A 13,877-nucleotide genomic window follows, 5' to 3' on the forward strand; every position below is an offset into this window, starting at 1 on the left:
TGCACGGGTCCCTGTTGTAGCCTCTCCATCATGCCCTTGGAGATTTTGGCAAATATATTGGCATTTCATCTTTTGGAACGGAGTTCTGATAGCACAGATTCATCTCCCTATACAGCAATCAGATCCAGTGCCTCCTGTTTGGTCCATGCTGGAGCTCTGTTGCGATTCTGGGACTGCATGGTCACCTGTGCTGATGAGCTCGCCACGCAATCATGCATAATGAGGAAGGCAAAACTGTAAAAAAATCAGCAATTGAAGTTCAACTCTTCTCTGACACCACTTGTTATGTGTCTGTTGCTTAGGGGAGACTCATATCCCTCAAAAATGTGCTCACTGTAGTAACCTGAAAGCCAGGACATCTTTGTGCATCTGTGACAGAGATCTCTGCCTCAAGATGATTTTAGTGGAGAAGTCCCTTCAGCCTACCCCTCAGGGACCAAAACCAACACCAGCAGCTGGTTCCCCAAACAAAACCACTGCTAATGGGAGTGCTCAGTCTTCCAAAATTTCCAGGAATGAGCCACAACCTCTCCTTATAGGGACACTCCGAAACAGAAGAGGTCCCCAGCGAGGTAGCTATTCTCGGGGCTGAGCACTAGAATGAGCACCTCCGGTACCATCCCTCCATGGACCTCTGCCAAGCCCCACCACACCGACACAGAGTCAAGGCACTCCTCCTCCACGGCACTGACCACCCCAGTGCGGGAGTCGGCGCTGAGACTGATACCACTGGCAATGCTCCCAGTACTTGCACCAACTCGGTTGTCGGGACCAATGGACAGACCAAGAATGGTGCTGACTGTTTCAACAAAGGCTACCCACAAAACAGTCTCTGCAATGTCCTTATCTTCAACAGCTGCACCTGCTGGAACAGAAACAGGCGGCTCCACAACAGTTTCTTCAGCACAAGGACATAGCCGTCTCTTGTGTGTTGCAGTCAGCTCTGCTTGGCACCGAGGGACCTCCGGGCCAAATAGCAGAGCATCTACCCACTTCACCTGCTCCCCATCCCATATCCAATGATGAAGAAGAGGACATACAGGGGAGTCATTTTTTCCTGCTAACACTCCTCACCCATGAAGCATAGACCACCATGGAATGCTGTTAAGCCCAAGTCTCATCAATCTTGAGAGATGCAACAATGGTACAGATAACCCTGGATTTGTCCACTGATGCCCTTTCCTATGCAGTGGCCCCCTTGGGATCACTGGGTGGCATATAGGGCCCACTACACGAGACCCTCAACTCCACTCCACGGAGAAATTTGCTCTCCTCCTCCATCCCCAAGCAGGGATACCTCGGAGGCACCTGGGGGCATCACAGATGAGGAGGAAGACGACATGGACAATGAAGCCACTTCACCGGCCCACAACTCATCTTCTTCCCCTGACAAGGCAGTCATACCACCACCTCCAACCACAGTGGAAGACCTGAAAGAATTTCAGGAACTTTTTAAAAAAGTAGCTTCCAGCCAAGAGCACGGGGTTGGACTAGATGACCTCCTGAGGTCCCTTCCAACCCTGATATTCTATGATTCTATGATTCCCCTAGAAGAGTTGCAAGAAAATCAGCACAACCACTTCATCCAAGATTGCATTACCCATAAACAATGCCATAATGGAACCATCGGAGAATATTTGGCAGACTCCAGCCATGATACCACCTACCAGCAAATGAGCTGGCAAAGTATTTTGTCCCAGGTAAAGGGATGGACTTTCTCTTCTCTCATCCACAACCCAGTTTCCTAGTTGTGGAAGCCGCCAATCATCTCAGAAAACAACCTCAAATCCAGTCCACTCCATAAGACAAAGAACACAAATGATTAGACTTTTTCGGTAGAAAGGTATACTCATCGGCTATGCTCCAATTCCGGGTAGCCAATTACTCGGCCCTTCTAGCCAAGTACAATTTTGATAACTACAGTAAGCTGCTAGAATTCCTTGAAGCCTTACTGGAGGAAAAATGTCCCCAATTAAATGCCATCATGACAGAGGGACAATTAATTGCCCATACAACCCTACAGGCCTCAATGGACATAGCGGACACTGCTGCTAGAGTGATGGCCACAGCTGTTGTAATGCGCAGGGCCTTGTGGTTTCAGTCGTCCAGTATCCCGGTGGGTTTTTCATAGATTTACAGCCATTAAGTTTTTGTAGTTGAATACAATGGTGGTTTTTCAAATCATTAGTCTTGGTTAAAGTCCAGGCAAGAATTATGATGTATTTTATGTTTTCATTTGGGTTTTGTTTCATTTTTTGAATGGTTGGTGTATCTTGTAATCCGTCTCCTTACTATGGGGTTCTTAGTTTGGTTTTGGGGGCGGCTTCTAGGTGCGGGTTACTGGTTGTTATGGGAGGGTCTTTTGTTTCTTTGGTGGTGTTTTTAATTTATTTGAGAGGGAATGTTAGAGATTTTTGCCTGTTTGTCTGCATTAGCAGCAGGGCATTATCCTGTTGCTTGGGGTAATTGAGGAGGGGTGGTTTATGTGGCAGGTTATGTTTTGCTTATTATAGGCCTTGCGGTAATGGATTCTTGGTTGTGGGGTGTGGAAGGGTTTGGTGATATTACAGTTGATGCTGATGGGTTTTATACTGTTCTTTTGGATTTTCGTGGGGTATCATGGTTTTATTATTTTGGTAGTGTAATATTTTTGGTTGCTCGTGGGGGGTTGTTGTTGACGTTGTTTGTTGTGTTAGAATTGGTTCGTGGTTTGTCTCATGGGGTACTTCGTGAAATTAGATTATAAAGAGTAGTAATGTGATAGATAAGATAAATGAGGTTATATAGATTTTAATTAGGCCTTTTTGTAATGAGGCAGTTATAATTATGGTGATTTGTTATTTGGCTAATCCTTTTGTGCCAATATATTCATACCAAGATCGATCTGTTAGGTGGGTTGCAATGTTTTGGCTAAATATTAGATTTGTTATTGGCAGTGAACAGTGGGTTAAGGTGTTGAAAAATGGTAATGAGTTGGGGAAGTTATGGATGTTGGAAGGCTTTGGGGGTATTTTGTTCATTATTATGGTTAGTTCAAGGGCTAATAGAACACCTATGATTGTTACCAAAGACGTAGGGCTCCTCAAACTCAGTTCTCGTCTTCACAAGCATCTACCACCAAGCCACAGTTCTGAAGTCTTGGTCAAGGATCTGAATGACTTCTCCCACAATAGAGCACTGTCAGATACTCCTAGCCAACCTTTTGGCCACCACCTGCACCCATTCTATCATGCCTGGCTGGCAATAACAATGGACCAATGGGTACTGGAGATTATAAGATTGGGTTACGCCATCCCTTTCCTCTTCCTTCCCCCTACTCTAACCCCTTTCCCTTTCCCCTTCAGGGACTGTTCTCATGAGCACCTTTTACAACTGGAAGTGAACCATATTCTACAATTGGGTGCCATGGAGCAAGTTCCAACTCAATACAAGGGGAAGGGTTTTTATTCCCATTATTTTCTCACCAAAAAGAAAAACGGCGGATGGAGACCCATCTTAGACCTTTGGAAGCTCAACACAGATTCAGAATGGTCACACTGGCCCTAATTATTTCAGCACTAGACAAGTGGGACTGGTTTTCAGCCCTCGACCTCGAAGATGCTTATTTTTATATTACCATACACCCGGCTCCCAGACGATTTCTAAGATTCATTGTGGGCCTCAATCATTATCAGTACAGAGTACTACCTTTTGGCCTTTCCACTGCCCATCAAATTTTTTCCAAAGCTCTCACGGTAATGGCGGCCCACTTACGAAGAAAGGGAGTGATGATCTTCCTGTACCTGGATGACTGTTGAAAGGTACAACTCAGGAAGAAGTGACAAACATGATGCAGACCACCATCATGCTGTTCCAGTCACTGGGATTGCACATAAACATACAGAAATCTACACTGACTCCAGTGCAACAACTGGAATGCATTGGGGCTTACCTCGATTCCTCACAGGCCAGAGCACTGTTGGCCAGTCACAGGTTCAGAACAATAATCAACCTCATCTCGACAGTCACCAGCAGCCCTCAGATATCCACCAGAACCTGCATACAATCATTAGGCCATGTGGTGGCGATGACGTTTGTCATGAGACACGTTAGCCTGCATATGCATTGCCTACAGAGCTGGCTGAGGACAGTGTATACTCCCAGCAAACACAGTCTAAACAAAAGAGTGACATTACCTCCAAAGGTCATTGCGTCACTACAGTGGTGGACGAAATCAGAAAACATCTGCATAGGGATCCCTGTCAAACAGGATCCACCATCACTAATAATCACGACCAACGTGTCATTGATAGGCTGGGGCACTCACTTGGACCAGCACACCATACAAGACAAGTGGTCAGCGACAGAAACTCAGCTCTACATCAATCTCCTTGAGCTCTAAGCAGTATACAAAGCGTGCAGGCGCTTCCTCCCGATCATACAAAACAAATCAATCTGCATACTGACTGACAACATAGCATGCATGTTCTATATCAATCATCAAGGCGGAGCTTGCTCCCATTCACTCTGCACTGAGGCCATGAAATTGTGGAACTGGTGCATTCACCACAACATAACCATCTCAGCATCTTACCTCCCCAGGTGCCAAAATACGACGGCTAAGCAGCCATTTCTTCCAGGAACACGAATGGGAAATATACAACAGTGTCCTCCAATTGATAATCCAGAAATGGGGCTTTCCATCTGTAGACCTGTTTGCATCTGCAACAAACCACAGGTGCCCACTTTTTTGCTTCCGGGTGGGACTAGCACCCCAGTCCCCAGGGGATGCCTTCCTCATCACGTGGGACACAGCACTCATGTACGCATTCCCACCAATACCTCCAATCCCATAAGTCATTCACAAGATACAGATGACAGGGCCCATATCATACTGATTGTTCCAACGTGGCCCAGACAGACTTGGTTCCCTGATGCGATTAGCAGTGTGCGCTCCATGAGCTCTCCATGAGCGGGTGGATCTCCTCTCACAGAACAAAGGCCGGACTCTCCTTCCAAATTCGGAGAAACTTCAAACCTCAAAGCATGGCTCCTACATGGTTCCAACATGACAAATTAGCCTGTTCAGAAAGAGTGAAACGTGTGTAATTAAATAGCAGGAGATCTACCACTCACCATACCTACCTCCAAAAATGGAAGAGATTCTCACTATGGCGCCAACAAAAACATTAAACTTCAGTCATGGAGTCTCTACATACTTCACTACATACTGGAACTCAAAGAATCAGGCTTATCTGTAAGCTCAATACCTAGCAGCTATTACAGTCTTTCACCACGGTGGAGGGAACATCAGTCTTTGCTCATCCAACCGCTAGATGCTTCCTTATTGGTATACAGAACATGTACCCGGCAGTCCGACACCCCCACGGGATTTGAATATTGTACTCAAATGCCCACCAGAGCACCTTTTGAACCACTGGCGACTTGTTCACTCCTTCATATGTCTATGAAAGTCACGTTTTTTGTAGCGATCACCTCAGCTAGACTAGTCAGTGAAATCGGGGCACTTATGGCTAAGCCCCCTTACACTGTGTTCACTAAAGACAAGATCATGTTGTGGCTACACCCTAAATTTTTACCTAAAGTAGTGACATCTTTCCTTGTGAACCAAACAATACACCACATTTTACCCAAAGCCATATGGGAATTCACAAGAGGCCATCCTACATACATTGAATATCAGATGAGCCATAGCATTCTATTTAGACAGAACCAAACTCTTCCAGAAATCCCCAGGACTGCTTATTTCCACCACAGAATGCTCCAAAGGCTGTGCAATATCAACCCAGAGATTATCTAGATGCATCCGATGAAGTGAGCTGTAGCTCACGAAAGCTTATGCTCAAATAAATTGGTTAGTCTCTAAGGTGCCACAAGTACTCCTTTTCTTTTTGCAAATACAGACTAACACAGCTGTTACTCTGAAACCTGTAATTGAAAATATATAAATATTGTTATGGGCTCGGTGAAACCTCATTGAAGAAAGTAGCTTTAACTACTGCACTTCATTTAAGATAGGATCATCTACCCAAACACGTGTGTGTGTCATCGCCAAAACAAAGGTACATGTAACATCTCAGAAATGGAATAGTGGGAAGAGGGGTTTTGCTGGGTGTGACAGAATATACCTGTGTTCATACTCTACACACTATTGTAATAATGTTTGTACAAGATATGTCTTGTGAGGTGTTAGAAAGCTTATTCCTTCACTTTCCCACTTCCCTGGTCCTTCTTGCATGAACAAAGAGCAACAATACCCAAAGTCCGAAGGTGCAAACAATTCGATGTTTATTGGGGTGAACTTCCAGCAAGCTTAAATCCAAGTTCCTTTTTCCTTATTTTCGAATCCCAACTTACTTCCTGTTTGCCCCTAATTTATATAGTAATATTCTTAGCTATACCTTAACCAATCATTCTACTGAAATTTACCTAACCAATCCTAACATATTGTAACATGATTAGCTAACCAATTATATCCTACCACCTTAATTAGTTTACACCCAGCAAAATTAATTATACAGCAGACAGAAACAATCACAGAACCAGACAGAGACCATGCCAATAAACAATAGCAAAGTGGGAACTATAATGACAAAACAATACAGAAGTGAGGATTTCACAACTACATCTATAAAGACATAAGGGTTTCCCAGCTGTGTCTATTGATTAGTGAGTTCTTACCAGACAGAAAACTATCAACCTAAATTTCCTTTTACATCTTCTAGGCACTTCCCTTTCTCTGGAGGTGATAGGCACTCTCAGGACAGGATTGTATTCCTAACAGCCCAATAGCATCTTCTTTCAGTGTGACTAGTTTGGAATGTGAGGATGTGACCGGTAGCTTCCCAGCTTACGGCTGCCTCTGCCGCTTAGCCAAAGGCCTTAGCCTAAGCACAGGGCCTCAGACTGTCACAGTAAGAGAAGGCCCTCACACTGGCAGACAGTGATTTTGATTCTTTCTTTTATACCTCTAACTAGCCAAGTGATAAGAATACACCTAAATTCTTAAAGTACAGGCCTTTGCAGACAGTCCTGAATATCTATATCCTAACATGAGGTATCATTTAAAAACTCATAATTTGCTGATCTATAATATCTTGGCAAAATGCACATAGTAACATTATACAAAGTTACTAATATTAACTGAAATTATGACAGAAGTATGTTTCCCAGATAAATCTTGGGAGTGGCTAAACCAGTTCCTCAGAGACAAAGGACAAATTGATGCCTCAGCCAGGTGTTAATAAAGTTGATGGACCATTGCCTGCTAAGTGGCCATTCTTTGGAAAGGAAGGGGGCAGAGACACAAATCTACATTTTTAGCAAAGAAACAACATGGAGTTTCCTTTCTTCACCAGACTGCTTATCACCTTGCTTCCAGCAGGAATTGCTTCTCAAAGTGGGGAAAGGACTATAAAAAGAAGATGCACACATCCCTCTCTCTCTCCCCACCCATTGCATTCTGTGCATCGGAGAAGTCAAAAGGAAACAGCTGTTGGATTTTGGGGGAAGGGCCCTCACCTGAAACCTTGGTAAGTAATCTGCTGGAGCATGTGGTGAGAAAGTTTCTTAGTAGATACTAGCAAGCATTTTATCTTTATTACTCTTGTAACCATTCCTGACTTTTATGCCTCATTACTTGTACTCACTTAAAATCCACCTCTTTCTAGGTAATAAACTTGTTTTACTGTTTTAACTAACCCAGTTTGTTTAAACTGAAGTGTCTGGATAATTCTATTTAAAATAATAAAATGGCATATTATTCCCTTAAAGGAATAATGGACTTATTCTCTTAAAGCAATAATGGAATCTGTGACTTCCAGAGGTCTCAGTGACATTTTCTGCTTCAGCCCTGCAGCAGCAGGTCTTGGGGGGACACCCAGGAGCACCCAGATATTGGCCCCGGAGCTCCAAGCTGCAGCAGGGGGGCCCCTGCAGCTCCCAGGCACCACAGGCGGTGGGGGAATCTGCAGCTGCAGTAGCAGTGGGTGCTAGGACCCCCCCCTTCCTATTTTGTCACACTTATTTTTAGTAAAAGTCAGGGACAGCGTCTGTGAATTTTTGTTTATTGCCCGTGACCTGCCTGTGATTTTTACTAAAAGTACTTTATTGCCCATGACAAAATCTTAACCTTAAGGATAACCCAGGTTGGTGAGAGCCAGGATACTGGTGGCAGACTGCAGTTACACACAGACACTCAGGGTGTGGCTTGCATGCTGGAAGGTTGTTTGTGAATGGCCCAGGTGGGAACTACTTCACCAAGGCATTGTAAGGCACTCATGGTTACAGGGCAGGGGAGACACAGCTTCCCATTGGTCTGGATTGTGTCCTGGTATGTCGCACTGGGTACTGTTGGTGGAGGTACGTGTGAGACAGAAGCAGAAGCAACACCAGAAAAGCTGTTGGAATCAGCAGAAAGCCAAGGATACAGCCAGAACAAGTACTGGCAATCTTGCCCTGAGAAAAGCCTAGTGAGAAAGTGCTTTTGGGCTAAGTGCTGACTGGAAAGAGGCTAGGAACTATGAGCAAAGAAACTGTCTCCTGTTGTTTGATTCCTACTATATTCAGGGAAACAGTTCATGTGTGCGTTCTTTGTAAATAAACAGCCTCACATCAAATAAATACCTGATTCCATCAATTTCTGTTCCTAACCAAAACAATCAGCTGGACCCCAAATTGTGGCTAACTGGGTCAACAAAGGGTAACAATATCAGGTAATGTTAGTAATGGGAAATTGAGCCTATTATAAAAACTAATAACTTTATGTGCTTCAAATAACTTTCTAATATACTGAGCAAATGGATATAAAGACTTACTGCAGGTTATTGATATACAGTATTAATACTCATGTTCTCAGCTGGGCCTGAGCTACTGCAATTAACTCAATCAGCAGAGAAACATTTAGTTGTTTGTGCTGAATGTCTCAGTCATTAACCAGATTGTACAGACAGTCAACACAAATAAGTTTATCTAAAGTTTTAAAAGTTCACACACTGGGTCCTCTTTCCCCCATCATGAATCCCTCTTAGTAATTCCTGGTTCAATGAAGCTGTCACAGAATGTATTTTCCTTTAACATTGCAAATGCTATGAATTGCAATGAGTTTCCAGGCTCTCTGATGTTAGTCTCTCCTGGGAAGAGGATGAGAGAACAAACAAGAAGTGACAGATGTGTGGGTATGTTGATTAATGCACTATTGAAAGGCATTCAGATAGGATGGTCATGAGTGCTATATAATGATATCTATATAGAATAGAATGTATTTAAAAAGAAAAAAGCAGTGTGTCACATTCACATTCTAACTTCAGTGAATGAGAAAGTACCAACTGTATTTCACAGCCTGGTTAGTCAGAACATTCACCATAGAAATATGCGCTGAACTCAATTTTCATTTATAAAATACAGATTATAGCACTTTAGTGCATTTCCTTAAATCTAATTGTATTAACTTTCCTTAGAGGCCTCCAACACCATCTCTTATTATTATTTATGTTGGGGTAGATCCTAGAGGCCTCAACTGGGATTAGGGCCATATTGTTCTATGTGTTGGATGTACACATAGTAAAGAGATAGAACATCCCTTCCAACTAGTTTACAGTTTAACTTATTGAGAAAGACAAAGGGTGGGAAAGTAACAATATCCTCATTTTACAGATGAGAAACTACGGCCAAAGGTCACATGGAGTCTATGGAAGAAAAGGGAATTGAAATGGGATCTTCTGAGCCACAGCTCAGTGTCTTAACTACAAGACCACACTTATATTTGTCACTTGTCCCCCAAAATAAGCAATTTGTATTGAGGGCTCAATCCAACACCCATTGTAATCAAGGAGAATCTTTCCATTAATTTTAGTGGGAACTAGATCAGTCTCTACGTGAACTGAAAGAATATTTTCTAAAAATTCAATACAGAAGCAGAATAAGAATCTTTTAATCTATTATACCTGTCAGTTTAAGCCCTCTCCTTTTTGAGGTTGTATTTCACTGAAAAACTTCTATTTAATTTAATAGTTCTTCCAACTTAAAATTATGGGTATTTTTTTCAAATGTGCCTAAGTAACTAGGAATGTAAATTCCATTCTCAAAAGTGAATTAGGAGCCTAAAAGTCAGATTTTGCATGTTTAGGTGGCTAAATACCTTTAAAAATAAGTCTGTAAGTCTGACTTTCAATGAGACTTAGTCTCCTAAATCATTTAGGCACTTTTGAAAATATTTAGCCATTCTCTTTATCTCATTTTTTTCTGGATAGACTGGATTAGAATACTGGTGTATTGATTAAATTATGAGTTTTATATGAACAAGGACTATATTAATTACTTAGTTATTTGATAGCATTTACAAGTGTACTAGGAATTTCACACAGAAGACAGGTCCCTATGCTGAAGAGTTTACAGTCTGATAGGTGTAACAGATAAGTGAGGATATACCATACAACAGGGAAAGGAGGAAAGGAAGGACACAGGTCACAGAAGATTGCTCAGTTAATCAATTTAGATATCCTCACATTGTGATGTTTCAAAAGATGTTTTCTTCCCAAATTTTGCCCTTAATTTGAAATTAATTGGATGTTGCCTATTAAGCAGCAGAGAGTGTGTTTGAAATGTTTTACCACTAGGGGACACCAAAGATTTGTGAAAGAAAGAAAACTGTTTAGTACTTGTAATTATTTTCCTTACTTGCAATTAAAACTGGCAAATTAATTTAATATTAAAATGTTTTATACTGTAGCAGCTTAATGCTCTGATATGTGCTGCATTTGGGAAAAAATGGCTTATTAATATTAAAAATCTCTATATTTACCTACTACTGTGAATTTATAAGCAATGCACAAAGTTACCATAACCGAAGGAGATTAGGGGGAAATCTTTTTTTCAGTGTATACATTTCAGTGTTTTGCATATAGTTATTTCCCCTATGGTTTATGTGGGTATTCCACATAGCAACAGGGGAGAGAAAAACATTTTTTTAAGAAAGGAAAAAGTAGTTGTAAAAAAAAAAAAAAAAAGAAGTGGGAGTGGGACCTAGGGGTATTTGTAGTACTTGAAACTATCTTCTTAGTTCATTAAAAAAAAAAATGGATTAGATATCAAGATGACGTGTCCCTTTAATGTTATCTTATTAGATGGGGTTAAAATTGGGTTAGAATTTGGAAAACTAATGTGTTCATCTCCCACTTCTCCTTACTCTAAAACAAAATCATAACTAGATGTTTATGAACTCCAGCAGGGCTCTATTCGGTGAAACTCCTATGCTGCAAAATACTGGACGTATCAACACTCCACCCCACTCCACCTCTATCAGAGATTGAGGAATTCCAGGGGTGCGGATTGGTATTAAACATTTTAACAGCGACAACACAAATTCAAAAAGGTAAGTGTGTCTGGGCCCATGCACACTTAATGATTGTGAAAGGTGCTAGCCAGTCCTAGGGATTAAAGTCCTCTATCGACCCACAAGGTAGGTTCAGGACAGGCAGAAACAGTGCAAGCTTCTGTACACTGTCCCACCAACATACCTCAATTCTGACAGCAAGAGGGCAGAAAGTAAGACTACATCATAATTCATTATCTGTCTATTGTTGACCCAATCTTGTGAGGTGCTGAGTGACCTCAGTTCCCATTGAAATCAATGATACTCCAAATGCACCTTGATCTCTGACAAGAAAGTCAATATTACTGTTAAAAGAATCATCTGTACTTATATATATATATATATATATATATATATATATATACACACACACCCACACACCCCTTGCTGTAATTATTTCATTGCTGACTCATGATCTTTTTGTGTTGTACTGATTTACATTTGTAAATTTGGTAACTCCTTTCTACGCTTCAGATTTGTCTCCACAGAATTTCATTTTATTATTTTTAACTCATTTCTTCAAACCACCAAGATCTCACTGAGGTTTTATCATTTGCACCAAAGTATTAGTGATTCCTTTCAAAATTCATCTGTAAAGTTAATTACAATAGTATTCTACTCTTTAAGATACTGTACCAATAAAATATTTAATATAATTGGACCCAGAACTTAGTCCTACTGCATCTTATTGTAGGTTCTTTAGGCCTAATTCTGTTTTTATACTGGGATAAATGAGGATTAAATCCATTAAAGTCAGTGGATTTCAACTGGTGTAAAACAAGTAGGTATAACTGGGAACATAATCAAGCTTTCAGTGTTCAATGAGTTTGATTTTTAAAATAATTTGTGTATCAGTACGATTAGAGTTTTATCTAATTCACATTTTTCCCTTTTCCCCATAAGAATTTTCTATGAAATGATATCACAAGGCTTATTATAGCTGACATATATCCTATTGAGAAATAACTGTTTCCTTTTCCCTGTAAGCTTGTTATATCAAAGAGAGAAATTTATAGTTATGATTTGTTTTAGATAAATCATTATTGCCTACCACTATGTGTATGACCTTATCTCCCTCTAGGTGTTACAAATTCACTTCTTTATTAATTCTACCAATTTTCCAGATATTAAGATGTAATTTATACTTTTATAATTCCATGGATTAACCTTTTTCCCCATCTAAAAATAAGCACTGTGTTTGCCCTTTTCATTCATTTGGGAGCTGTTGTATTGATTTAGATGTAATATATGACCTAAAGGTGTTAACGTAACCCAGTCACTGTCCAACATTAAACAGTGTTAAACAAGGCCTGGGGTTTGGTATACAGAGCCCTCAGCCTGCTTAGTACCATGACAAACACACCATTAAAAATCCTTTTAACCTTTTATTAAAGATACAGAGAAGAAACAACAGTTAAAGCATTTGAAATGTAAAGTATTAAGTCAGGTTTTCATTTTAACAACAACTCTTGTTCCCTTTCTCTTTAGCTGGAGAGAGTTTTAGAAGGAACACCCCCTATTCCCTGATAGTCTGTGATGTCATCTGGATCCCTCTCTCTGGCCCAGTCAGTGCATCTCCCAGGGTCAGGATGACAAATCCCCACAGTCTGAGGAAATGATGGGGGTGGCAGCCATGATGGTGAAGCTCACACCAGTAGCCCCCATCTGTTCTTTCATTCTTTTTCCCCTTTAGCTGGAGAGAGTTTTTCTGAGGAAAAAAGAAGTTAGTTGAGATGGGCTGGAGCTATTGTTAAATCCCATTTTATCCCAGGTGGCATTTGGGATTCAGGTCAGTAGAGGCGGCAATGTTTTCTGGGTATCTCCCTCTGGTCTGGTCTGATCAGAACGTCTCGCAGGATTAGGATGACGAAGGCCCAGGGTTCCAGGAGACTGTGAAGATGGTAACCATAAAGATGTAGCTTACTTCTGTAGTCTCCATCTGTTCTTTTCTATTTTCCCTACAAGTCTCTTTCTTTAAGGACCCAAAAAAGGAGTGATAGGTGGAATAGCCCATTCCCTCCTTATCTTGTCCACCATTTAGGCCTACTATCCAACATACCAATTTTGGTTCATTAATTTCTGATTCCACATCCTATTTTTACCAGGCATGATTTTAACATAGTCCTTGAACTATGCTGGCAGCTCTTTTTGTTTAAGCTAATTCAGTCTGTCTCCTTTTCGTACCCTTTCCAATCAACATTTGTTATTACAGTTTATTGTAACATTTTTGGAACCTTTACATACTAGTTATAGTTGGTCTCACAATTAGAGTAAATTTATAGGCCCACTTATCACAACAGCCCTCATCCAGGAGTTCATTCTCAACCATAATGGTCTGTGCTTCTGATGCTCAGTCTGCTATTCCAGTTAGCTAAGAATTCTTGAACTGTTATTGAAATTATTTCATCCTGAATCTGTCTTGTGACCTCTCTCTTTCTTTATTAGTTTTTATTGGATTAGATATTTTGTTACAACTACATTATCCTTTTTAATCAAGACTAAAGCA

General features: G+C 41.0%; 1 protein-coding gene across 1 annotated transcript in view; it reads left to right on the plus strand.

Moving 5' to 3' along the window:
- Positions 1-1,340: 1,340 nt before the first annotated feature.
- Positions 1,341-13,877, plus strand: part of RGS22 (regulator of G protein signaling 22) — a 115,516-nt gene continuing 102,979 nt past the window's right edge. Inside the window, exon 1 of the mRNA XM_077808670.1 lies at positions 1,341-1,484. Coding sequence (XP_077664796.1) covers positions 1,341-1,484 — 144 coding nt within the window. The remainder of the gene's footprint in view (positions 1,485-13,877) is intronic.

The sequence above is a fragment of the Eretmochelys imbricata genome, chromosome 2, assembly GCF_965152235.1.
Source record: "Eretmochelys imbricata isolate rEreImb1 chromosome 2, rEreImb1.hap1, whole genome shotgun sequence".
Lineage (NCBI taxonomy): Eukaryota > Metazoa > Chordata > Testudines > Cheloniidae > Eretmochelys > Eretmochelys imbricata.